General features: G+C 46.5%; 1 protein-coding gene across 1 annotated transcript; it reads right to left on the bottom strand.

The window, feature by feature from the left end:
* Nucleotides 1-2,183: 2,183 nt before the first annotated feature.
* Nucleotides 2,184-27,133, bottom strand: LOC135378341 (15-hydroxyprostaglandin dehydrogenase [NAD(+)]-like). The gene is made up of 8 exons (XM_064611356.1): nucleotides 27,077-27,133; nucleotides 18,378-18,488; nucleotides 17,532-17,655; nucleotides 16,032-16,138; nucleotides 14,313-14,409; nucleotides 13,831-13,907; nucleotides 9,840-9,997; nucleotides 2,184-2,436 (listed from the first exon to the last, which is right to left on the bottom strand). Exons 2-8 carry the CDS (start codon nucleotides 18,474-18,476, stop codon nucleotides 2,271-2,273), a joined length of 828 nt encoding a protein of 275 aa, XP_064467426.1. The 5' UTR covers nucleotides 18,477-18,488; nucleotides 27,077-27,133; the 3' UTR covers nucleotides 2,184-2,270.
* Between the last annotated feature and the right edge of the window lie 839 nt (nucleotides 27,134-27,972).

Raw genomic sequence — 27,972 nt, 5'->3', positions numbered from 1 at the left:
AAATTCGAGACTGGGATAAAAAAGCTGGGGGACTATCGTTTTTTGTCCCCCAGTATCGGGTTTTTAAGTTATGGATCTGTATACAGGGTGTTTCTCTTAAGAGTGACCCCTAATTATTAAAAAAAATGTACTTGCGATAAAAATTAGAAACCTTCTGCGTCATACTTGTGAACGTTTTTGCCACCCAAACAGGTGGTTTCCATCAGTGTACCTGATTAATTTGTCTAATTAGCTTAATTGAGCTCAAAAATTTCCAATGAAAGGCAACGTTTTTTTGCGCTAATTCCACAAAAATTTGACACCCGAAAACTTGCCATCTCTGCAATCCGGTTTCGGATTTCATCAGTGGCGGCGCTATCGGCAAGGCCCGAAGACACTCCCACTGCGCGTGGAAACAGCATGAGAAAAACAGAAAAAAAAGGGTGGGCAGAGACCGGCCCAATCACGCATTTTGTCTTCGCAACCGTATCTGTTCGCAGCCATCAGTTACCGATAATCAGCGACATCGGATGTTCTGTGCTGTTTCCTGTATTGTCCTTTCCTCCTCCCCATACTTTAGGCGGGGCAACTTGAACGAGCGCGCCTTGATGATTTTCGGGCAGTTTTGACATGTTTTCGGGTGTCAAATGTTTGTGAAAAGATCGTGAAAGATCCTGTAATTGTGACTGAAATGGGGTGTTGTGGCCATTGGCTTTCTAATTAGCGCAAAAAAACGTTACCTTTCCTTTGGAATTTTTTGAGTTCAATTAAGCTAATTAGACAAATTAATGAGGTACACTGATGGAAACCACCTTTTTGGGTGGCAAAAACCTTCACAAGTATGACGCAGAAGGTTTCTAATTTTATCTCAAGTACTTTTTTTTTAATAATTAGGGGTCACTCTTAAGTGAAACACCCTGTATAGGTCTGCACACTCTTTAGAAATGAGAAACAAAGTTTGAGTGGTGGTCAGGGTCTTGTTAGTTGCAGAAAGCGCTGGGGAAGCTTATATCGAAACCGAAACTCCTGAAGGCTCCCCCTAGCCCATACAGCCTCCCGTACCAACGCCACCTAGTTACAGAAGGCCTGCTTATTACATCCTCTCGCTCCTTCGCTACGTGGACATATATAGTCAGAATTCGTCTGCTATTGCGATTCGAATTCAAGTACTCAGAAATGATTGCCGCTAACTTAGAACCTCTAGACACGAATTTGTAGACAAAATGTGCAACACACTTTCCAGAAAATCAGTCATGAGAAAGATATGGGACCGTTTTGAGCTTTATTTTAAAAATTTCCCATTTAGTACGCGGGAACGTTCAAGTTCAATCACTAGTCGCAGACGACTATGGTTTTTCTCCATGGCCACGACCGCTGGAAGCACGTTCGTGATTGGCTACCGCAGTTGAAAACAGGATCCTGATTGGCTGACTCTTAGTTGTGACGTCACGTCGACAAGTAAGCAGGCTTTCTCTATCTAGGTGGTGTTGCCCGTACCCTGAGTGACGTCACAGGTAGTCTCGCGAAGGTCGTCGGTTGTTTTTCGGGCATGCGCTTGGTAACCTCTTCGTGCGACATGGATGACAAGTTACGTGCTTCCTCCATTTTGTTGTGAAGTACTCGCCACCGGTAGAAGGTAATAATAATAAATAATTATAATCTTTATTACGTGCCCAAGAACAGCCAAAGCATTGTATAATAAGCAAAATAATAATAATAATTCGTGGCTTTACGACTGGTAGAAGAGAACCAGTAGAAAGGCACATGCAAAAATACGTGCCGGTGAGGTGAAGCCCAATGTTGCTAGACCGCTCTTCCGTGGAGGAGTGCCGAATCACTCAAAGGAAAATATTCATTTTCTAACTACCTGTGCCATCTAGGGATGAGAAATTGTGTCCACTGAAGCATCATACGGTACAGATTGATGTCGAGTCAGAACTGCCGCAGTGAGACTCCATTTCTGAACTCGTTAAGCTGGTGACTAAAATACATTATGTGTGTCCGTTTCTCGTCGTCTCCCTTGTATCGGGGTTTTTTGATCATGTACTCTTTAAGCACCTCTCTCTTTGGAAATGTTTCCTAAAAGTTATTGCACAAAAGTGAGGCTATCGGCAACTCAACGGCCATGGCGAGAACCACCATCGTCAAAGTAGCGCAGCTGCCTGGCCCGTGCATATCGTGTTCTTCGAAACATAACACATGCATAACGTAAATTCACGACGCATATATTTATTCTAGGAAAAGAAAGAAGAAGAAGAAAGGGCATCACGCTGCCGTCTTCAGCGGTTCATCTAAGACGAGTTTGCTGGTGTAGTGGCTGCTAAGATGGCATCAGCATCGAAGTGCGAATCGCTCAGGTAGCGGTAGTGTCCATCCAGGTTGCAGTGCGCAATCAGGGCTGCTCCATTGCGGTTATCCTTCAGGAGTTGAATGGCTCCACCGGCTATCAGCTCCGTTCTGTTGGATGAACCGATACATGCTTATTAGTACTGCTTCCCTATATGAATCATGCTTTTCGTGCGTGCGTGAGTGAGTGTGGGTATGTGTGTGATCTCTATCTCTCTTTCTGAGATACACTGAATTCTGACGTTGGTAGGGTTCGAGGAGAGATGCTGACCAGATATTGTAAATCTAGCTTGTACACTGATTAACGTTTTATTACAACCAAAAAACCATGGGCGTACTGAGAGGGGGGCAAGGGGCGGCTTCCCCCCCTGGAACTCCAAGTTCGCTTGTGAAAATAGTGCGCTCTTTAGTCATAGGTCGTGATTATTCTCCGATGTCATAATAGGAACCTCTGAACACCCACACAGTGCGCACCGTCCGCCTCCAGAAAAAGATGTGGTAGGGATGGGGGTTTGCACTCTTGCCCCTCCCCCCCTGGAAAAAGTCCTGGGAACGCCCATGAATAAAACGTACACTCTTAAAAATGAACTTCACCACATAGCACGCTCCTAGCCAACCACCATCCCGAATGACAACGTTCTCGCCCCTGATTTGTTGAAAACGGGAGGAGGAGCCTATTTTGTGCCGTGCATAATGGTCACAAAATAGGCTCCTTCTCCCGTTTTCAACAAATCTAGGGCGAGAACGTTGTCATTCGGGGTGATGGTTGGCTAGGAGCGTGCTATGTGGTGAAGTTCATTTTTAAGAGTGTACGCACCCACGTACACTTTCATGTGTGACGCGGCGTTCGGAATGATGGGCAAAGCTCGGCAAAATAACTCATCATTGTTATTTATTTCGATCAGTTATTTCTTGGTTTTGATGTTTAGCTTTTCACACGTTCGACGTGCAAAATCCGATCTGATCCGTGATTATTGCGCCAGGCCATCACCGTCTTTTGCTGGCTTTTGATGGTCACTATTTAAATTGGAAGACAGCTGGTGGAAAGCGAAGCAGGACTGTCCGATGTACAGTGCTCCCAACTTCCAACCAATCTCCCGTTACCGCGACCTCGCTCAGACAAGCGCTCGACTGGCGGCGAACATCGCAGTCAGTACCGGGCCTGAACCATGTTCTTTCGAGGGGTGAAAGGACGTTGACATGCTGTCGCTTGTTGTTAACACGTGTGGAAACAGACTCGGCAAGGTCGTCCCGAAGATTGCCCCAGAGTTTGTTATTTGACGAGTCTATTTCCACACGTGTTGACAACGAGCGACAGCACGTTAACATCCTGTCACCCTTCGAAAGAACATGGGTCTGCACGGTACTGACTGCGATGTTCGCCGCCATTCGGGCGCTTATGGGAGCGAGGTCACGGTAACGGGAGACTACCGTAGTTGGAAGTTGCGAGCACTGTACACAGTGAACGCACTGCTCCAGGCTCTAGCTAGGCAGCCTCTTGACGATAACCTGGACAGATCTTAAGCCATAGAGCACAAATCCTTTTCGCTAAATACCAAAAACCAGAAACCATTTACTTACTGACCTAACATATATGCAAGGAGATTTCAAACTGTTCAACACTTCTTTCCTCCTCCTTTCTAGTACACACTAGCGAGTATTGCATTATGCACGACATTTTAGTTTCCTTATCGCTTTCACACTTGCATATTAGGACAGCTACAATTGGCAACATGGCTTTCCGAAATAAAGCAACACACAAGAATTCTTGTGTTCACAATCTGTTTATCAAGGTTTGGAGCCACATGTGGTCCATCCCAAGCAGCACAATGTACTGAAAGTCGAGTGCAATAGGGGTGGACGGGTAGGTGGAAGGCTCTACGTCATCGATTACGTTTCACCGCCGCACAAAGCATGCTGGTGGGCACCCATCAACCTTATCAGCCATTTGGGCCTATTAGCCGACGCGTTTATACCGCTTCTTGCCCACCACCAGTGGCGTATCTAGAGCTACCTGCGCCCATGGCAACATGGCTAACATGATGTCATTGGGGATGCGTTTTCGTGTGGTCCGCACTAGGTTTCACACTACAACCTCTCTAATGGCGGTTGCTTTAGATCATTTATGAATGTGCCAGGTTGAGTGCCCGACCTGGCACATTCACTCACGACCACATAATGGCGCCCCAGTTCACCTGGCGCCCATGGCACCTGTCCACACCTGCCACACCCTAGATACGCCACTGCCCACCACTGCAAAATATAACCCCGGACCGGTCTTCTCGTTACGTCACATGTTTGTAAACAGAGATTCGTCTGTGTTTGGTATAGACGCGATAACTTCATGTTGACGTTCCCTCCTGCTTCGCATCCGATCCCGTAGTGCCTACACGTGCGCACACACTTTCAAACTCGGCCCTACTTCTAGTCCAAATTGTCGCCAATGCGGTGAACCAGAAACGATGAACACATTATAATGGTTTGCCCGGCTACAGCTGACGCCATACGGGAACTCTAGAAAGCAGTGCAACGCTCTGGAACATCAGAGCTCCAGGTTGAGGAGATCATCCATCCGCGCGGCAACATCCAGTGCCGCAAATCTGTGCAGAAAGCCCTGCTGAGCTTTCTGAAAGCAGTAGACCCAGACGGTAGGGTGTAGTGCAGGAAACTGTAGAGGCAGACGTGTGAGCCTTCCTCTACCTCCTTTTATCCCTTCCCTGACCAACGTGCCTCTAATCTAGGCAGGCAGAACGCTCTATTCCCTACGTCACCCCCCCCCCCCCCCGTTCTTCCAGTTTGGGAAAAGGCGCGTCACCCGCATCGGTTTTCTTCTATCGCGGCTCTCACGTAGCGGCAGTAAGATCTTGGAGACCATTCTCTCAGGAGCCAAACATTCCTGAGTGTTATGCCCTTGTCACACAGCTGCCTTCAATGATCATTAGAACCAATGGCCATTGAACTAACACTGGCACTGAAATATTAATGCATGTAATATGTGTCCCGTCCCCGTCTATACCGTCATACTCTATACCCGTATATATATACCCGTCCCGTATATACCCGTCTCAACTGTCCTCATCTGTTCCTTCATCTGTTCATATGTTGCGCATCTGTCTTCGTCTGTTCCTCCTCGTCTGTTCCTTCACGTAAGAGAGCACTTGATCCAATGCTCTTTGAGAAGTTGACACATTACTCGTTTGGTGACGCTACGGCCATGCTCGATGGCCATTGAATTCAACGAAAATTGAAGACTGTCCGTGTGACAAGGGTATTATACCGCTGTGGCTGGCAGTGTTCCTCGCGGTGAAGCGTTTCAGGTACTTCCTCATGGAAAGCCGCAACTTCACCATCTACGCTGACCAAGAGCCGTTACTGTACTCCTTCGTTTCCTCCGGTTTCAATTACGTACCTCGTGATGTGATGTGATGTGATAGAGGAAGAAAAGAATGGGGACGTAAATCACGACGACGTCAGACTGGCTACTGCAGACCACATAGCCAGGTACGTGAGATCCGGCAACTTCCCTCATCAGTGCGTCCCCGAAAGAATCGCGTGCTAGCGGACATATGCTTCTCTTTGGAAGCTTTAGTCGTACTTCAACGTTTAAGCAGGCTTCGCTCGGACACCTGAACAAGCCTGCGTTTCGAAGGCGTTCTTCTTCCCGGGATGCTATCTCCTCCGTTTGCGATGTGCCCTTCGGTTAGCCCTGACCACACTCTGGCACCGCGTCGACAAATCTTCGACACTCTGTATATCTTGTCGCACCCGGGGGTTCGTGCAACGCAGAAACTGTCCCGCGCTCGCTACGTCTGGCCCCGAATGCAGGCCGAAGTCATTCGTTGCTGTCAGCAGTGCATGCAGGCGAAAATCCAGCGGCATACATGCGAACTAATCTGCAGTCTCCTGCTTCCGGGTATACGATTTGACAGGGTCCACCTTGATATACTTGCCAACCTACCGCGATCACAAGGCCACCGATACCTTCTCACAGTCATCGACCGTTTTACCCAGTGGAAGCCCCCATTCCAGATGTAACGGCAACCCCTGTTGCCGCTGCTTTCGTTTGCACCTGGGTTGCTCGTTTTGCGTTGCACTCTCCAGAAAGAATGCAAAGGTGCTGCCCTCTTACACCGGCTCTAAGAAGTTCAGGCGAAAAGAATGAATCTCACCCGCCGTCATCGGTCATGTACGCGTGTGTGCTGCTCTATCCACTTCATTCCCGTCTCACTCGCGCTAATATCGATATATAAGGTAAGGAACTTCAGCAATTAAACACCTCATGTCGTCACCATGATCATGAATGTTTGTTGTTGTTGTGTTGCCTTTAAAGGAGCACTAAAATTCAAAAACAAGTTCACTTCAGAGTACTTTACACGCTATGTTAATTTCACACTTGTTGTGATAATTCAAAATATTCATTCCGTTACGAAGCTACAATGAGAATTATACCGGACTCTTTTCTGCAAGTCAAATGCAGGCATCTAGCAGTTCTCCTGTTAGCTTACATGGAACTAGTCATCTGTGCTGCTTTCAGAGTTATCATCTATGAATTCCAAGTACCCGGCATCAAGACCCTAACTCCATGTTCCAGCCTAGTTCCCACATACAGCGTTTTGCTCTATAGCGCTGGAAAATAGCGCTTGAAACGTAGCGCTGTTTTTCCGCTTGCCATTGTCACATACAGCCTACAGCGCATAGCGCTATCCTGCTCGGGCCCGCGCAGGGTGTGCATACGTAGCAATTATGGTCCGCGATCGTGCCGATGCTATCAATGACATGCATTGGCAGATTAACCTGCTGTTACTCTGTTGCTGTGGCAACGACTCGTTCAACCACGCCGATTTCCCGCTGGTTGTGCTTCACTAGAGTATCGTTAAAGGAACTGTAAAGTGAATGGCAAACCTGTAGAAACGGTATCGTTTTCTGAAAGCGTCTAACTTGGACGCTTCAGATGCATAATAGTTCCGCTGTATATTGAGCATCTTTAGCAATTGAATTTCAAAGATCGCTACGCAAACGCAGCCTGGCGGACTCCAGAAGCTCCCCAACCCTAAGGCGACTCGCACGCCATATATCGAGAACGTAAGCAACTAGATCATACATCAGACAAGATAATGCGTTTCTCGCGAGTGGAGTAAGCATTTCATCGCGAAGGTGCATGGTTTATGTATTCCGGAACACACGAAACCAAACCACACATTCGTTTAAATCACCTTGACGTGAGCAGACGACACAGAGGCGCGGAGAGAGAGAAAGGTCTACACAGTGTTGCCACAGATTTGTATGAAGATCTACAGATTTTCGGCAACATCTACAGATTATTTCTGAAATCTACAGATTTTTCACTCCATGATGAAACAGGGCTGAGCATGGGAACATACGGAACAAATAACATCGTATATTTTGTGTAGTCCATGCTCCAGGCTTGTTTCATCATGGATTTCATGCACAGTGGCGGACCCAGGGGGATCGCCCCGCTCCCCTCGGTTTATACATTGGATTTCCCTCCCTCCCGTCCCCCATTACGCGCTCTGACAAAGGAACCGCCTCCCCCCCCCCCCCCACACACACACACCGAGGGTCTGGATCCGCCCCTGTTCATGCACCAGCTAGTTTGCGTTTACGCTACGCTGTCAGATTTTTGGACAATCGTTAAAAAAGTTGTGACAACAGGCCCGCTTCACGATGCGCCACTCTCGGGTGAAGAAACAACACAATTTTTAATTTCACGTTCGCTTCATGGTGAGCGTGTTAACTGACTGTCAGTATAATCTTCGATATTTGGTATCTGTTGTTTGGTAAGCTGTTGATACTTAATCACAGGATGTAGATTCTAATCATCAAGGGTAGATCGTGTATGTATTGATTTGTCTGATGATGATGCTTGATTTTTTTGTTATTCTTGCTGCTTTCACTGGAAGCAAATAGATCTCGCGCAGTCACCGGCGTATTTGACACCGACGAACACGTGGTGGTGTGCTATTTCTGAGCAGTTTGTCTGCCGGCTTGTTGCTAGGTCCTTCAAAGACATCACAGCCGGTGCCAGGATTCGAACCTGATAGAGCCAAGCCATTCTGCGCAGCTCCCCAATGACTTTTGCGATCACACATTTCCGTTGTGCGGTGTTACGTAGTACCTCTATATTACGTGATGTCTGTCCGCCAATCCGGGGCCGACTGCAACTTTCTTCTTTGCGAACGTTGAGGGTCGCCGCGTTTGACTTTCTAAAAATGTTCAAAATAACTGAGTGCGGTAAGTATGATGAACTGAGGGGTGATGAATTATGTTTGTGATCACACAGTCAAGTTTTCCAGTATGGTACCTTGATACATTGTGGTTATATGTCACTTTACAGTTCCTTGAGTAATTACTTGTCGTAGAGAAATCAGCTAGGACGAACAAGCACTGAAAGCGGCAGCCATCTTCGCGCTTTCGCCGTACCGCTTGGATGGCGGAAGCAACTCAACCCACGGCTTCCGCGGCGTCACCATGGCGGCAGCCAGGTGGAGGATCGTGATTGGCCAAGAGGAAATAGCGCTAGAAATTGACACTAGAAAGTTGACCGGAGCTCAACTCTGTTCAGCGCTTTGTTCTAGCGGTGTATAGCAGAGAGAGGGGGAAAACAGTGCTGTCTTCCAGCGCTATAGAGCAAAGCGCTGTATGTGGGAACTAGCCTAAAGCCATCAAGTTTCCTGCATTGGTATTTTCCTGGCAGAGTTCGGCATGCGTTGTCTCTGGACGTTGGCAGAAGAAACCAGCTGCGCGTGAAGTTCCTTAAAGTGCCACTACGGACTAACTCTCGTGTCCTCAGAATCCTACCAAAGCTATGTTACTGAAATATTCTTGTCTCACTTCACATTCCTGCTAAATATTTCGGCTCTACGTGACGCGAAAGCTAGAGAAAATTAATTTTTACTTTTGAGAACTGTGATGTCATGTTAGGTTCCGGCGGAGCGCCCCGCTCTCATCTGGCAACGTTATTGCCCTTCGTGTCTTCCGGGGGGCTCACTTTTTGCACTGCGTTAGCGGAGCCCCACGTGACATATCATCCGACCGCTCCGATCTTTGAGAAAACACAAAGGAGGGAGAAGCCATCTCTCCCATTTTCTTCTCTTTCGATCAGTGTCACGTGACTTCTCCACCACGTGACCCTCCCCAAACGCCGGCGTCGTTGCTAGGAGACGAGTGCCCTCTCATGACATCGTTGTAATTTGTGGGCTTATGATTACGTCACCCGCTCCTCGCGTCATCGAAACTTGTGGAGGTTCAGCAGATCTTCAAAAATTCACAGAAATGCACAGCGTTCGTAAACAGGATTGAAATTTCGCGTATAGAATCCCTGAGGCACCTTCTTTTCATGGACTAAATAAGATAAACGCTGTTTTGTTGTGCCGGAGTGGCACTTTAAAACTGCCTCTAGAGATGTCTCGCCCTATTGACTGAAGATATCTGCCTCTTCATTGCACATCATATTATCACATATGAGAGAGTCGGGCATGACAAAGGACACTCACGTGCTCACACCTTCCATTCCCTTCACGTCCATGAGCGAGCTCAACAGGTGCGGTTCACCAGATTCGTGTTTGGAAAGGAGTGGCTTTACTAGGGGTGTATCAGTCACACCAGGACATAAGGCAGCAAACCTCACTCCGCTTGACTCGTACACTTTGCCCTGGATAGGTGAGAAACATCCGATAAGGCGAGAAGGACATCTGTATTTGTTTCCAAGCAAAGTTGTTTACAAATAACAAGTGGGTTGAAGCGGGGTAGTTGGATGAAGTACATACTAAAGTAAACACTGCAGCAAATTAAGGACGCGGACAAGCGGGTTAAGACAGTAAACAACAGATAGACCTGCAGACTTGCACCTAGCAGAAGTTTAATGGATAAAGTATAGTCGTATACAGTACTTTGTTTACAAGTATAACACTCAAAACTGACGCTGCAGCTTCCTAAAACCTGATGGAGCCTGGCTACTTGGGTACATGATGAAGCGTGGTCCAGCATACGAAAGCTTGTACATATCACGTTTTTAGAAAGCTTCAGTGTTGAGTGTTCTACAGCCATCCCGGGCTTGACTCACCATTATACCCCGCATAAACTTCAGTGCAATGGTTGTGGCAATGTATCTAGTCCCCAACTCTTACAATATATCTACATAGTTAGTCTAGCAGTCATTACACATTTCGATCGCATTATAAAATAGAGGACGGGGTTATCCTGTTCCAAACCCGGCAGGCTGGGAGCCATTTGTCTATATATAGGATTTGTCTATATATAGGATAGGATCTACATATATATATATGGATAGGATCTATATATGTATAGGATTTTTTTACGGGCGTCGTGATTCTGTAGAAAAATAAGTAGAAATCTAGCAAAATCCCACCGCATGCATTTTCGATGGCCTGTCTCACTGAAACACCGCCATCTTTGGTTGTGTCTGCTTCACGTTCACATGACCACGCACAGGTGGCGCTGCCTACAACGATGCGACATGCCTTATAGCATTGTCGAGGATCTTCGATATACTGCACCATTGCGCGCTGGTGCACCCTGGTGCACCCCCCATCTTCGATAAACCGCACTGGTGCTCATCAGCCGTCTTCGGTTAACGGGGTCACGCGCTCGGTGCCCCCTGAGGTTACTCCGACGCGCACCGAGAAAATCGGCCGGGCGACGGATTGTAATCCCAAGGAGCTTTGCGACATGCGACCGCAACTGACCCCATAGCACACGTGCGTGCGTACTTGGTAATATTTTGCTGAAGAACAGACGACGAAACAGGGTAGTTAAGACAGGGTGGTTAGGATGTCATAACGTATACGTGCGTACGTTCATCCGTACGTAATTATGCGCTCCTTGGAGTGGCTCTTGAGGAATTTCTTCCCAGCTCATCGGACAGCGATGACGACGAACCCTTGGCGATAATTCATGAGAATAAGTGGGAAGGATCAACTTTGTAGTGATCATTATTGCAAAAAGGACACTCGCCATGCATTAGCTCGCTTTGCTGCGCCTGTGTCATCGTTAATGGATCTTTTATTCCGTTTACAATAACGTCTGCCGCGTCCATATTTGTGTTGTCACCAGGTGTTGCTACACAGAACTGGGACGCGCTACACGCTAATCGAAACGTCATAACTTTTCAAATTCCCCACGAAACACGATATTACACTTGCTCTGGGCGCCATCGGTGTGGTGCATTGCGCACGCTGCTGGTTCCTGGGCAAATCCGGTGCAGTTTTATCGGAGATGCTATTCTCGTTTTGCATGACCTGTAAGTGGCGCATCTAAACTCAAACATGGCGGACGTATCCAGGTTGTCGCTTGGTTTCCATTTTGAGATTTCTGAAATGCAACGTTGATTATCGATGCGTTGAAGGCGCACGAGTATTAAACGCTGCTCATGTACTTCTAGCAGGCCTAACCGAGTTGTCCAAAGAGAAGGCTATCGTTTTATTTTATCGTGTGTTATTTGCGAAGTTCTGGCGTGTTTTATCAACCACACTCGTGAAGGTCAATTTCACGTTCACCGGTTGTGAGGCCGAAACACCAAGGAGCGAGTGTCCTGCGCTGCAGGAATGTCAGAGACACGCGAGCACACGACAGCTGTGCTCCAGCTCCCTCAGGTAAGATCTTCTAAGTGTGTAGCGCGTGTACAAATGTAGTTTAGAATTTACAAAGTAATGTTGCGACAACCGTGTATCACTGGTGCGCATGTTTTTGGGAAACCTTAACGAGACGTCGCGTTGTTTGTCTATTCATTCCCAAGTGATTTGACGCGCTGATTCAGCTATGGGGTAGAAATCCAATCCTAGGGTGGAAAACCTCCCACTTCATCATCAGAATATATCTGTTGTTGATGATGATGATTCAAATGCACAGTTACAAAACTGACTTGGTATAGGTTTTCGCGCTATCCCTTGCGCTTTCTTACACATAATGGCTACTCAAGCTTGAAACAAAGTTGTTCTCTTTTGCCTAGTCAAGGTTTTGCTTCACTTCCTTACTTGAGCTGCACAGATCTTGAGTGTGCTTGAGAAAAAGAAAATGTTCATCAGATATGTAGGCGATACCACTCCACGAGTTCTGCCACACACACACAAGCATTGCTCATGTAACAGGTTTGCCGATTTGGAGTCTCTCAATCCATCTCTTCCGACGACACCGTGAAAGTAGGCGGCATTCCATGTGTGGAAAGAAGAAAACGCGCAAAGACAAACTGTATGCTGTCCCTTCGGCGCGCAGAGTCGCATTGTGGCATAGAACAAAAGTCGTTTCGTTTAGTTTGCTGCTTGTTGTCTGCACTGCTTCCTTTATCCATGATTTGAACAGCAAAATACAGGTGCAGCTTAGCGACCCATGCGAAAAGCAGCAACTTCTCCGCAAGTGAACGCGGGGTCGGCCGTGTGAACCTGCCTCGGCTGGTTCAGTGTTTCACCGCTATGTGGCGTCCATTTGGCAGAAAAAGCGATATTTTTTTTATGCTGCGCCACTTGTGTGTGGAGATGTGAACGTGAAGCAAAGACAGGATAAAATGTCGGCTTTCGAGTGAGATAGGCCATTGAAAATGCATAGCGTGAGATTTTGCTTGATTTCTTGCTTCAAATAGCTATGAGTCTCCGAAATTTGGGCTGGGATAAACCCCGTCTTCTACTTTTATAATGCGATCGAAATGTGTAATAAGCTACACTAATCCTCTCTAGAAGCACTGCCAACAGTCACGGTTCTCGGCGTTGGCATTGTGGCGCAGTTGCCAGATGACTTGATGCATTGTGGCACTCTTCCACACCCTTATCCACCAATTAATTACGTCCTTACACCAATGAATTACGTCCCTTTGTGCTTCGTCGCGACCAGCTGCGACAAAAATATCTAAACCGAAATCAATCGATTACTGCAACAAATTACCCGTTTCGGTGGCAGATTTATCTCTAAAAGGTTTCCACTGAAGGTCCCAAAAGACGTATATAGTACCATTTGAATGCCGACGGCGCCCTGCTTTAGAAGATACGTTTTTCATGAAACTCATTTGAATTTTGATTTACATAATGAGCGCCTCCAACTCATTCACACGGTGTGCAGCTTGTAGGCGGCATCGGACAGATACTTGAAAAAAAGAAAGGTATTCGATTGGTGCACCCGTTCGCGAATTATTTAGCCCGGGGATTTAACTGAAACACCCATGTATGCTATGATGGTTGGACTACGGTATGACATGAACAAGATGCCACGAGATATTCTATACAAAACTATGTGTGGCGGGTGCGTTATAGAACATCAATGTATCGCCCTCAACAGATGTCATCAGCAACCGCGTCCCCTCCTCGCCAACCGCAGCGCCAAGAATCCGTCTCGTGCTGTAGCTTCGGTTTCGCTCTGTGCTCGCGTAGCGCGCCGTTCGGTTGAGGCAACATTTGTACAGTTCGGTTGTGAAACACGTTGCATGCGATTCCCACCTAAATCAGCCAAAGCTCGAATGAATAAAGGAGAGCCACACACCGAGAAACATTGGACAAGCCCTACAGCGCCAAACTTGCTTGCTGTGTAAGCTGGTATCCTCTCACAAGGAATAAGACCTGCAAGAAGGAAGTATAAACGTGACATCAAAAACGTTAAACGGATTTGTTATTTACAGCCAATCGCCGCAATTACAGTCACGCTTCATTGATGTTGTGTCGTAACTTCGCACCGAGCCTGCAAGAAGGGGTCGTCTAACTTCGAAATCTGGAACGCCACTGCCACTTGGAGATTGCCCATATTATTCTGCTATACTTATTTTCTCGGCTAATGTGTGCATATAGTAGCCCGTTTACTGTACATTATCTCTTTATTATAATAATACCGACGTCATTGTATTCACTTGTTCGTTTATTATGGGTTTCCTCAGTGCCTGTGATTGACTCTTAGGTTTTGAAGATTACTGGTAACATATGATAAACTACGTAGGAGATAATCAAGTCGACATCGGAACACGCACTTACCCAGAATAGAAGCGGTGAAAACGACATTTCCTCCCTGTCCTCCTTTATCCTTCCCCATGTACTGCAGAGCCAGATGTCCAGCCGTAACGTAGGATACCTGTTAACATGCTCGACAACTTGTTACCTGGGCACGGTGGTGTTACGGAAGGAGATCTACTATATGACATGCTGTATATTCTGTTAATCGCTGCGCCTCTTCTGTCTTTGGCAGGGTTAGCGTAAGCAAGCGTCATGCACGTCCATCACAGAAAAATCAGCCACTTGCCATGCAAAAGCACTTATACACTCTTAGAAAAAAAAAAAAACATTTAGTACTGATACTCTCGATGTGGTAACGGGCTGTCACGTACGTTAGTCCAAAAATATGTTAAAGTTAAACCCTTGAATGGGTGGCAATATTAAACCCTGTTGGCAGGGTGCAACATTACCACCTTACGGAAGTACATCGTACCCCGTGAATAGGTGGTAAAATTGCCACTCCGGGTGCTACATTATACCCTGCGGGCAGGTGGTAAAACTTCCACCCCTGGGTGTTACATTATACCCTGTGCGGACGTGTGTGTGCGTGTGAGTCCATCTCCTAACGGCATATCCGCGCATGGCATCTCCTTCCCACTTCATCCCGGCGCATTTAGCCCTTTACAGCTACATTTGTCTGGAAATTTTCTTCATCGACGGATTAACAAGAGGAAAGACGCAAACAAAATTTAACCGCTCTTACAAACATGCAAACTTCGCGCGCAAGACCACACGCGCAAAGCACAGGTTACGATGAAAGGTCGTGAAGATTCCCGCCATATAATCACAAAGTTCGGTTTACAATGTCGTGACCTGTAAGAATTTGACCCGCAGGGTCCCACCCACATCCGTAGAAAAGCGCGAGACGCGCTCCTAGCTTTCGTTTCCTCTGTCGTGAACGCTTTCGTTCTCCCTCCCTCCCTTCTTACTAATTTCTTTATCTCTATCTTTCTAATTTCTTGTTTCTTTTAATTTCTGACCCTCTATCCTTTCTCTTTTACTCCCCCTTCTCCCTACCCTTTCACAAAGGAGTGAAACTTGCCGCCTTGTCTGAGCAGCCAGACCTCACTTCTCTTCCTTAGAACATCATACCACCACCACCACCACCAAGAATATCTGCGCGATGTGCGCCATCGCCTTTCTCTTTCAACGCGTCTCCGTGTCGTCTGCTGCTCTGCCATTATACCCCCGGTCCCGGCGAGACCAGAATGGCCACAAGATGAAAGCTGTGAAAGTCGCTTGGTCCCGCTGCTGTGTAACAAAACCTCGCGTCAGGCCATTTCTACGGCTTACGTTCTAATGTTCCGAGATGCACCATTCGTGCACCATCAACGACGAAGCGCACATTGCAGCTCACAACGACCTGCAAGACGGCTAACCTGCTTGCTTTCCTCCTCAATAGATGGCGCGCGAGTCGGCTCAGGGTTGCCGCGCGGTGGAGTCCGCGTGGAAGCGCAGCATATCTTTGAAATTAGGTTGCTAAAAGCGTTCAATGTACAGCAGAGCTATTATGTATCTGAAGCATCCAAGTTACAAGCTAAAAGCACACAGTTTACCATTTACTTTACCATTCCCTTTACCATTCGCATTGAAGTGCTTTATTAAACGAAAGTCCGCACAAGATAGCGAAAACAAAAACCAGACGAACATTACCACCAAGTCCAAAACAAACGGTTGGACAAATAGTGTGGTTGCACTTACCAAGTTGATGCTGATCATACGTTCATATTCATCCTCGCGAGCTATACCCGCGTTATGGGCCAAGATGGTCACCCCGCCCCAGTGCTTAATGATGTCTTTGAAGACGCCTAAACAGGTTGCGTGGAAAGAAATGCCGTGTGACTTGTATGTAGCGCCCATAACTGGCAGTGCACTCTTAGAAATGAGCTTCACCGCATAGCCCGCTCCTAGCCAACCTTGATCTCGAATGATATCGTTATCTTCCCTGATTTGTTGAAAACGGGAGGCGTACGTCTTTTTTGTGACACTTATGCTGTTCATAATTGTCACAAAAAAGACGTACGCCTACCGTTTTCAACAAATCAGGGGGCTTAATCGCTTCATCGTCGTTACGGTCGTTATGAGCTAACGAGTGGCGGGAAATTCAAAAAGGCGGGCGGGAAATTCAAGAACATGGGCACGTGACACATTGCGCGTGACGTATCCCACGCCCTTCACGTATCACGCGAAGAGCGCCGTGCACGTGTTTTACCACGTGCCCTTCTCGACGAGTGCCCTCCTCTCGTTAGCTCCTAACGCATGCAAGTGATTAAGCCCCAGGGAAGATAATGTTATCATTCGAGATGATGGTTGGCTAGGAGCGTGCTATGCGGTAAAGTTCATTTCTAAGAGTGTGGGATACTCTAAAAGTAAACAAACTGAGACAATACAGTACATGTACTGCCACAACAATTAGTTCCTCTCGTGACAAAATGCGGGGAACTTCATGCGAACTCTAGGGACTCTTGTGACTCTAGTAGTGCTAGGGGAGTAACTTTTAGCACTTTAGAGTAGCAATTTACGGGTATAGAACTTATGGTTGCTACACAATTCACTATTTTTTGTTTATTTTTTTTCTTTCTTTTTTTTTACGTGTGGTACACAGATGTATTCGTCATACCCCCTACGTATATTGCTGTGACATGCCGGACCTGAAGGTACTATTCCTATGCAAATTTTTGCTTTCCGGAAAATTAGGGTCAGCAAACGATACGCAGCCCGTTTTTCCCACTGATCAGCCGGACCTTGCTAGCCGAAATAAGAGATACGAACCCTGCCTGACGTGCAGTATCGCATCGCAAAAGTACGCGGTACAGTGTCTCTGCGCCAGAACCGGAGGACTTCCTAACCCGCAGCTTAACGGGGCTGTTTTGGGGTCGGCACGCAAAATAAATCGATTACTCTATTGAGATTGAGTATTGAGAATTTGTGAAGTATCTCTTTGCTTAGTTCTAGACAAGGCCGACTGAGAAAAGGGCGAGTCACTGGAAATAACGAAATACCCCGTTACGAGAAAGCACACTGGTCAGATTTGACCTGTTGTCCGCGTCCTCACTAGTTTACTTTGAGTGGACTATTCACTTTACTGCATGACGCATAAAATAATTTCATCAGTTCTGTGGTTCTACTTGACTCCCTCCCAGATTCTTCTTTTCTCCTTTTTCTTTTTTTTACCTATAAGAGAAATTGTTACAGCTTTACCTTCAAAAGAGTCCCGCTTAGTGACATCAGTGGCTCGAAAGCAGACAGATTCATCTCCATATCGATCTTTCAGCGTTTCACATGCCTTGTTTCCTTCATCTTCAAGGATATCAGCGATGCAAACCTGGGAATTGGAAAGTGAATTCAGCGGTTCTGTGAGGGTAAGCAGAGGGATAAGCATTCCGATTTGAAGCGCGCTGCCAATACATCGAAGAGAAGACTGTTTTTGCACTAGGCCGAGTAGAGAAACGATCTTCTCTTCCAAATAGCCTACATCTTCTATTCCAAAAGAGGCGGATCCTAATCTGATGCTAATCCTTGTACTAAACCTCGGTGCAAGACAGTTATGAGGAGACATAAATTATGCTTTGGTATTTCCAACTTAACGGCCTTACGGTAAACGTAGTCCGCAAATGATGGATTTCACACACTTGGCGCTATGCGCTGGATTGCCGAGCGTGCTTCCTTAATTAATATACGTGTCACATCACTCGATCGACTTACGGCGAGGACTCTTGTTTCTCCTGTATTCCCTTACGTCCTTCCCCCTTTTCAGTTGTCCCTTAGCGCACCCCTGAGGTAAAGATACAGACAGCGGCAGCGTTGATCCACTGGCTTTTTCGACAACTACGTTATTTCGTCAGTCTGAAAAAAAAACTCCCCGCAAAAGTTCCCCCTGCAAGGCTGCTGGTGTTCGAACTGGCACATTTCCTATCCTAAAACGCAGGCAATATGGCTGCCTGACACTCACCGTGCGTAAAGAAGCCCTTGCATGCGACTTGCATCACAATGCGCGCGTAGCGTGTGGTTTTGAACTTTTAAAGCGTATGCGCGTAAATTTCTCACCTTGCACCCGTTTTGCAGCAAAGCCTCGGCAATAGCAGCTCCAATGCCTCGTGCAGCGCCAGTAACAATAGCCACTCTTCCTTTTAGGTTGGCCGACATCTTCGTTGGCAACTGCTGAAACAAATAAAGTTCGTACGTCTATACGCATCTGGTTCGGTAGCAAAACAGCTGCAGTTTATCACAGAGTTGCATCATGTACGTTGCGTCGACCTTTCGGCGGATATTTTATCCATCACTTCGTCTTGATCCATGCAGTCTTTTTCAGATCCTTAGAGTGCTCGTAATCAACAGGCACTACAGGTTTTCCCGCACAGGGCAATTATACCGGGTGTTTCAGTTAAATCCCCGGGCTAAATAATTCGCGAACGGTTCCACCAATCGACGAACTTTCTTTTTTACAAGTATCTGTCCGATACCACCTACAAGCTACGCACCGTGTGAATGAGTGGGAGGCGCTCATTATTCATATAGAAATTCAAATGAGTTTCGTAAAAAACATAACTTCTAAAGCAGGGTGGGAACTACCCGTTTTGGGACCTTCAGTGGACACCTTTTAGAGAAAAATCTGCCTCCGAAGCGGGTCATTTGTTGCAGCAATTAATTGGTTTTGGTTTACATATTTTTGTCGCGGCTGGTCGCAGTGAAGCGCAAAAGGACGCTCCACTCCCTTATCCACCAATGAATTATGTCTGCCATCAATGAATTACACCAATGAATTGCGTCTTTTTGCGCTTCACCGTGACCAGCCGGGACAAAATATACAAACCGAAACCAATTAATTGCAGGAACAAATGACCCGCTATGTCGATTACCTCGGTTTTCTGTGTGCGTGTTTGTGTGTGGATGTTTTTTTTTTGTTTTTGTTTTTTTCACACCGTTATACGATTCGAGATGGACAATAACCCAATTCATTGAATTTGATACCACTGTATTTCTGTGCAGGTTATGCTGTCAATTTCCTTTCCTTGGCACCATCATATGCTGTGACTGTTTTAGGGGATCTCACTGCTTGCTAATGGTTCCTTCTGTATTTTCCCGGATTCTTCTTCTTTGTTGTTTCATTGACAGACGTGGGTACAATGGCGTGTCAAGAGCAAGATGACTGTAAAACACTGAAAAAGTGACGCTGAATATTTCTATATATTTAATATGACCTTGACCACGCTTCGTCAGGTACAAGATGAAGCGTGGTCCACCACGCGAAAGCCGTTCCGTTTACGCCTTTAAGTTTGCCGTCTGACTAGGGTAATAGATTTGAAACAACAGCAAGATATATATATACAAGAAAGATACTTTTTACAAAAATCTATGAGAGCAGAATAGATGTCGTTTTTGCAGTTGAGTTATACGGCCAGGCGGACATCATCTCGAAGAGTGACTACAAGATGATTAATTACCTAAAGTTCAATAATTAGAAGTGTCTGATGCTGGGGCTGTTGGTACATGTCAAAAGGTTAAAGCCAGCGATAAAACGCGGACAAGAGAAAGGAGAGGAACAAACGACACGCTGGGACTACCAATAGTTTAAAGTGCCACTCCGGACTCGGAAAACAGCTTTTATTTTATTTAGTCCATGAAAAGTGGGTGCCCGAATGATTCTATACGCGAAATTTCAATCCTGGTAACGAACGCTGTGCATTTCTGTCAATATTTGAAGATCTGCTGAACCTCCACAAGTTTCGATGACGCGAGGAGTGGGTGACGTATCATAAGCCCACAAATTGCAATGATGTCATGTTCTGGAAAGGGCATTCGTTCCTCGCTACGACGCCGGCGTCCGGGGGGAGACTTTTTTCGGCTGTAGTTCGAGCCACACGGGCTCCGCCTCTCGGCGAACGTCATATGTCACGTGAGAAGGTCGCTTCTGCCCGCGCGCTGGGGATTCTTCTAACTGCGGAGAGATGTGTGGGAATGTGGACATGTGCTCGTAGTTTTATAAGGTAAATGTGTTTTACGCGCACTACTAGCTGCATAGCCTTGCTGGATGGACATGAGATGAGTTTGTGAAAAACCGACAGAGGTTCGCTACACTGAGTGCATTGAGGTGGTCCTTCCTCTCGAGCGAAACAGGGAAGTGTCTGAAGTTTCACCGCTTCCCCGGGCAAAATAGGAAAGCCGACCGGTGACAGCGCTGGGTATTTGTCACTCAAAATAATTCATACGGCAAGCAAAGCTTTTGTTCGTTTATTAAACCAAGCATATCATTCCAGATTGCAAGAAGAAGAGTAACTCGTTCACTAGTCTTCGCGGGCAAGATGGGTGGGGGATATATTTATTAGACAAAATAAAAAAGGGGAGGAAACCCAAGATGGGGATCAGTGTTTGCCGAACGGCAACACAAGTGCTTGCTGCTGAACTTCGGAAAATTTTGCAATCAACAACTACAAATCGCAAGAGGACTGTTCTGAACTCCCTGAACTTTCGTCTTCTGTCACGTCACCTTAACACCCGGACAACTGCAGTAAAACACAATTTAGACTAAGTGCGACAGTGTGAGCAAGCAGTTGTCTCTGTGATGTGTGATTCAAGTCGCTGGAAACATAAAATAAAATAAAAGAGCAAAAGAATAGACTGAGAGCAATATACATGTGATTATTGTATCTGTGGCTCTGTATCTGTTCTTGTTAATATCTATATCTCTAAATTCGGAAGCACGTACAACAACAATAATAAATTATAGAAAAGTTATGATGATGTGCGATGTTTACCCCTGGTAGCCTCAGGATCCTACCCTACTTCACAGAGGCTAATATGAGAGTAAACACGTTACACGTACAAAAGTTACACATAGCCATGATAATCTATACTATTTTGTGAAGTAAGATAAATGTGAAAATCGCTGTGCATCGAATACATAATGCTGAATTCGAGAAGCCGTAATGGGGTAACACGCCTCGGACAGCAGTACACAGGCAACAGCGTAAATAATATTTCATGACCTGCTAGAGTGCTAACTGTTTCAACGGAACATTTAACGGAATGTTTATCGTGTTCTCAGTCTGACGGGCTACGTACTGTATGCGACACGGTTGTCTGAAATCTGCGAGCGCGTGTCAGGCTGGTGTAGCGAACCGAGGTCGTCAGTTAGTACCGCCTTCGCCTCACTTCCGTGACTAGTAGGGCACCCTAGCGGTGACTACGCTGTGACAACGCCACCAGACGGGAGAGATGGTCTGATAACGTCCTCGTGAACAGAGCGCACGAGGAAAAGCTTATAGATGCAGACGACGCGACATTATCAGACCATCTCTCCCGTCTGGTGGCGTTGTCACAAGGTAGTCACCGCTAGGGTGCCCTACTAGTCACGGAAGTGACGACCTCTGTTCGCTACACCAGCCTGACACGCGCTCGCAGATTTCAGACAACCGTGTCGCATACAGTACATATATAACCGCTCTTAATACCTTTTTTGAAGTTAGAACTCCCAAAAAATCGCATAAATTACCCTATTTGCAAACAGTTCTGCCGCCGTGCACATACCAATCTTACCTCCCCGCCTTTGCTCTTCCCGCCTCTCCCTTGCTCTCTCTGTCCCTCCTCACGTGACATATGACGCACGCCATGAGGCGGAGCCTGTGTGACTCGAACTACAGCCGATAAGAGCCTCCCGCGTCCGGGGAGGGTCACGCGGCTGAGAAGTCACGTGACGCTGATTGAAAGAGGGGGAAATGGGAGAGATTTCTTCTCCCTCCTTGTGTTTTCTCGAAGTTCAGAGCGGTCGGAGGATATGTCACGTGGGGCTCCGCTAACGAAGTGCAAAAAGTGAGCCCCCGGAAGGCGCGAAGGGCGACAACGTTGCCAGATGACAGCCGGACGCTCCGTCAGAGCCTAATATGACGTCACAGTTCGCAAAAATAAAAATTAATTTTCTCTACACTCTTAAAAATGAACTTCACCGCATAGCACGCTCCTAGCCAACCATCATCTCAAATGATATCGTTATCTGCCCTGATTTGTTGAAAACGGGAGGCGTACGCCTTTTCTGTGACAATTATGAACAGCATAAGTGTCACAAAAAAGGCGTTTTCAATAAATCAGGGCAGATAACGATATCATTTGAGATGATGGTTGGCTAGGAGCGTGCTGTGCGGTGAAATTCATTTTTAAGAGTGTAGCTTTCGCGTCACGTAGAGCAAAACTATTTTGCAGGAATGTAAAGTGAGACAAAAAGATTTCAGTAACTTAAATTTGGTAGGATCCTGAAGACAAGAGATTTAGTCCGCAGTGGCACTTTAATGACACAAAGTGTATCTCGGCAGAGCAACACACCTGCGCCGTCCAGTCACCAAACAAATTTTCCACAAGAACCGAAAAAGCTGAAGGTCGAGTACAGAAGTTAAACACACCTGTCAGGAAGCTGACCGCGACCGTTGCAGGAAACCGAATTCTTTCCCTGCTAATGATAAGGAGGGAACACTTACACAATGACCCTTTCCGTGTTTACACATTTGATACGCCTCTCTTTCATATTTTGTGCGGCCTCTACCAATAATCTCCACTCGAGCAAAGAAAGGAACATTAATTAATTAATTCGTTCATTCATTAACTCTTGAATCAGGGAATTCTGGGGGAAAAGCGAAATAACAGACTTTGGAGACAACCCTCGTTGAAAGCCATTCTATATTTTAAAACTCCTGAAACGAGCCCATGACGTGAAATATCCATCCTGTATAACACGACCATGACACAACATGACTCCATGTCCGTAATTCATGTAAAATATCCTTTCCGTTTTGTTTTTTCGCAAACATCGCTGAATTTCGGTATGCAAATGATCCAAAACCAAACCAGCGCGCGTCAGGAGCGCATCACCTTTGCCGACATAGTCTTATCTCAACCGGAAAGCAGTGGTGGTGGTGGAGAGCGGTTGACCTGACCAGCAGATCAGCACCTATGGTACAATCATCTCCATGGATGGGTGGATGGATACGGTCAGGGGCGGATTTAAGGGTCTGTCATGGGGGGGGGGGGGGCGGTCTTAAAGAAATTTCGTGCTTTGCGGCACAGCATCATCCAGGAGATAGGGTTTTTACATAGGGAACACAGCCGTATGGGGGGGGGGCGGTCGCCCCCCCCCCCATCGCTTCCCCATTAAATTCGCTCCTGTATACCGTGGCTTCCCCATTAAATTTGAAACGGGCTGCGCCATCTAGCCTAAAATTAACGCATTATGGCCATTGAAATTACATAAGAACTGTTTACACTGTCTGTGTTCGAACAAGAATTAACTAAATTATTCCTATGTGACGAATCATTTAGTTGGTCTTTTGTACTTTGTACCGCTTTAATGTTAGTTCGTCCCTGTCGTTTTGGAATCCTAGTGCTTCCCCTGAGGTCACATCCCCTCCTTGCGCCGGTAGAATACCCTTGGTCTCCTCTTGGTACCGGCGGTCTGTTCTTCTTGCCCACGTATACCAATTTAAATTTCAATGCATTTATTTCCGTCCAAAATGATGGGTGGAGCCGGTCAAAAAAGCTTTAAAAAGTTTGAGAGACGCCGCGGCTCCACTGCTTATGTGTGTACACATGTTTTGTCTGTGATATTCGAATATTTAGCCACATGAGTTTTCGTTCGTAACATCCCTGTCGTTGCCTCCAACAGCAACGCCTCCAACAGCAACGCGCTAGAGTTATCGAAAATTGCCCCTGACCGTATTTCCTTTTTATGTTCCCTGTGCACCCCAGGAGACGGTTTTGCCTGCTATTTACTTGGCCAGTGTCTAGTTTCCTATTCTCTTATCCTAGTTTTTATGGTTTCCTTCTTACGTTCCTCGTCCCAAGTTAAATATCTAGCAGACAAACGCCTAGTTCTTTAACGCATTTTGTGTCTACGTTGTTCAAGTACAAGGTCTGTCCCAAAAGTAATGAGAACGACTTTTTTTTACATTCTCAGAAACCTTAATGAACCTTAGAGGTGTTGAAGACAGTGTATGGCGAAGCCGCTGTGTGAGATGGCAAAGGTCTTTAACGTTGCAAGGAAAGCCGTTGAGGGTCAACATAGGGTGCCTGAAACTCGCTCCCTCTGTGTCCAGGGCGAGCTAGTACTCAGGCATCCTAGGTCAACAGCGCTCGGGGCGGCATTCAGCGTACCGATGAACCGATGAACATGTGGCTAGTCTCAAAACCGTATTGGGACCGACATTTAAATGCCAGGCTAATTTCGGACGAGGTACCTACAGCCTACAGGTCCTCGAGTGAAGGTTATTTTGAGTGTGCCATGTAACTGCCAGAAGGGTTCGGAATCCCGATTCGTTTGTACAGTCCCGGGATTTCGGAATTTCTAAAGATGAATCACGGAATCCCGAGACGGGATCGGTTTTTTTTTTTTTTTTCAGCTATTCCCAGGATGCGATACAGAAAGGTATCCACCTGTCATCCTGTCATACCCGCGGAACATTCTAGTGGAAGAAAACACACGCAAAAAAGGAAAGTAAACACTGCTCACCGGGCAAAAGTTTCGCAGCGTATTATATTGAGCTTTCGCACCGTGCAGGAATATCGACTTTGCGTTGGAATGCGTCTCTTCCCACCCGCTACGGAATATCTTGTAACTGCGTCTCCGCATTTTTCCCGCGGTTCGCAGTGCACGAGAAGACACGACGTTCTGCACTTATATGTACTTAAGCAGCTGCTAAAAGCAATGACGTTTTTCGCATCTTCCGCTGGGGTACTCTGGGGATTGGTGCGTTTTGCTCTTCTCCCCTTTTACTCATCCACAGTAATTGTTGTCTTCTGGTCTGAAGCATCCCAGTCAAGCTTTCTCAAAAGGCTGCCTCATTTTTTTCTTCTCACTTTCAAACATGCGTATTCATGGATAGTTTTAGGAAAAAATATTTCTAGAAACAACACCGCAAAGGACGGTGCCCCGACGACCGTGTTATGGGCAGCGCATTCAAAGACGCGACCCACCCGGGGACGGACCGCGTTACCAAGGGGCGCTTCTCCAAGATATGAAGGACCGCCTCCCTTCACAGCGTACGCATGTACTGCACTCTTAAAAATGAACTTCACCGCATAGCACGTTCCTAGCCAACCATCATCTGGAATGATATCGTTATATGCTCTGATTTGTTGAAAACGGGAGGCGTACGCCTTTTTTGTGACAATTATGAACAGCATAAGTGTCACAAAAAGACGTACGCCTCCCGTTTTCAACAAATCAGGGCAGATAACGATATCATTCCAGATGATGGTTGGCTAGGAATGTGCTATGCGGTGAAGTTCATTTTTAAGAGTGTGGCATCGGAGCAGAAGACCAGCCACACACTCTTAAAAATGAACTTCACCGCATAGCACGCTCCTTGCCAACCATCATCTCGAATGATATCGTTCTCGCCTCTGATTTGTTGAAAACGGGGGGCGTACGCCTTTTCTGTGACAATTATGAACAGCATAAGTGTCACAAAAAAGGCGTACGCCTCCCGTTTTCAACAAATCAGGGCAGATAACGATATCATTCGAGATTATGGTTGGCTAGGAGCGTGCTATGCGGTGAAGTTCATTTTTAAGAGTGCACAGACTGGTTCTCTCTAACGTTTCACACGGATCTAGACTAGGACTACGTAGATGCCAACTCTAGAGCAATATGATCTTTCGATTAATATGTGTGCTGGACGTCACCATGCAATCATCGAAGACTCGCGGAAAGTTGCGTGTGTGACCACTGAAAAGTGAGGCACATACGTACCGCGTACGAAAGAGAAATTATGCAGAGAGAGAGCTTTTGTAATACTTTGTGTGACCTTATGGATCGGAAGACTCACGATTTCGTAGGTGTTTTAATGCAAGGTGAAGGCTAATCTTGGCTATAGCTTGCGTGGTTTGCATAAGTTATCAGGCAACGTCTCTGTCTTCTCTTGTGTCGTGGACGATAAGGTTTGTTCGGTTTCGGATTGCAAATGATATTTTTAGGGGAGGTCCGCTTGAAACCAAAGGTCGGTAAGACATCGTTCTTTCCTTTTCACTCGTACGACCGCATATTCACTATCCCGAAATCCCGGGATTTGGCCTCGCGAAATCCCGGGATTTCGGAACACGAAATTATGCCCACATCCCGAGATCCCAGGATCCGAACCCTAACTGCCCCCGTGGGTCCTCCACCAGGACAATGCGCACGCCGTGGCGCAAGTCATTGGCTGTGACAGAATTTTTTACACAGACAAACATCCCTACCTTTTCCTGCGTGGCTGACTAAGTTCCACCGCCACCACCCTGCCGATCCTCTAACCCTAACTTGGTGCCGTGCGACTTTTTGTGTTCCTCAAAATTAACATCCCCCTGAAATGACACCATTTTGGCACCATTGACAACGTCTAGTCAGATGCGATGAGCGCTCTGGACAGCTTCTAGCGTGAAGACCTCCTCCACTATAGTATGGAGAATGGCAGCTTCGCTGGAATCACTGTGTTCAGTCGTCTCTTCGCTCTCACTTCACTTTCTTCGAGAGGACGTCCGCCTAGCCGTACCTATAACTCAACTGCAAAAACAACATCTATACTGCTCTCATAGCTTTTTTTAGAAAAAAATCTGAAAAGGATAAAAAAACGCCCTTATACAGGATGACAACAACAACAATAAATGAAGAAGTGATGATGACATGACAGGATGACGATGAAGCAAGGCAATCGGCAAAGCGTATTTTTCTTGTTACTGCGTAGCACATTTCACATGCGAGAATGCGCAAACGTGGTAATACTCACATCCACCCAGCAGAAGCTTTTCCTTCCGAGTGCTCGGCGAGCGACGTTAGAGCAAGATGTCCTCGTTAATTCGTGGCCTTATCAATCAGATGTTTCCGGCCACCACGCTACTTGCCGACACAGTTCCCTCAGGAAGTTGGCTCGGAAGAACGATAATGTGTTTCTCGCTTCTGAAGGACATTCCGTGTAACTGTTACATGGATGGCGATCTATTATACAAGTAGCATCCGAGCTTTTGAAGCTCATATTAGACCTGACGCGTTGGTATGTTTGAGTGCGCATATCGACCAATTTTTATTGCGGAATAGTGACGTTCCGAGTATATCGTGCTACTTCGGATGCCATGATAGTAAAAAAAGATGTTTTTTTTAACTTCGTGTTAGCGCCTCAAAGCAACTGTGGCTATGAGCGGCGTACAGAAGTCGACAGATGGAGAGAGGACAGCAGGAAGAAGTGGGGGATAGGCGGTTAGTATGCGTCCTGGGCCGACTTCAGGGGGAACTGTGCCGACATTCGCCTAGAAAGTCTTCGGAAAACCCAGGGAAAACCTCAGACAGCACAGCCGGTGACAGGATTCAAACCCGTGTCACCACCCATTATCGGCATGGAAAGCGATCATCCTAACCACTATGCCACGGGAGCTGGTTAAAAAAAAAAGAAAGAAAGATGACAACAAAATAAATATCGGAACACTGCATACAACCTTGCTCACATGCTCTATGATCAAATTAAAATCAACTGCAAAGAGTTCATGATCGACTCAGTGCATCACAAATTTCAACTGGACGCAAGAGCACTGAGAATTTATTGTTTAGTTCCTTTCTCTTTTTGTGTGTGTGTGTGTGTGTGGCTCAATGAGGAAGATACGGTGCACTGAGGGTGTCAAGCTATGATTT

The sequence above is a fragment of the Ornithodoros turicata genome, chromosome 1 (assembly GCF_037126465.1).
Source record: "Ornithodoros turicata isolate Travis chromosome 1, ASM3712646v1, whole genome shotgun sequence".
Lineage (NCBI taxonomy): Eukaryota > Metazoa > Arthropoda > Arachnida > Ixodida > Argasidae > Ornithodoros > Ornithodoros turicata.
This window is presented reverse-complemented; position numbering and strand designations above follow the sequence as displayed.

Bases quoted from the DNA above. Each gene is read 5' to 3' on its own strand.
- LOC135378341 (XM_064611356.1), bottom strand. From the start codon at position 18,476: ATGTCGGCCAACCTAAAAGGAAGAGTGGCTATTGTTACTGGCGCTGCA. The intron at 17,656-18,377 runs GTGAGAAATTTA...TCCAATTCCCAG, and splicing joins TGCTGCAAAACGGGTGCAAG to GTTTGCATCGCTGATATCCT. The intron at 2,437-9,839 runs GTGAGTGTCCTT...TTCATCCAACAG, and splicing joins GGAATGGAAGGTGTGAGCAC to AACGGAGCTGATAGCCGGTG.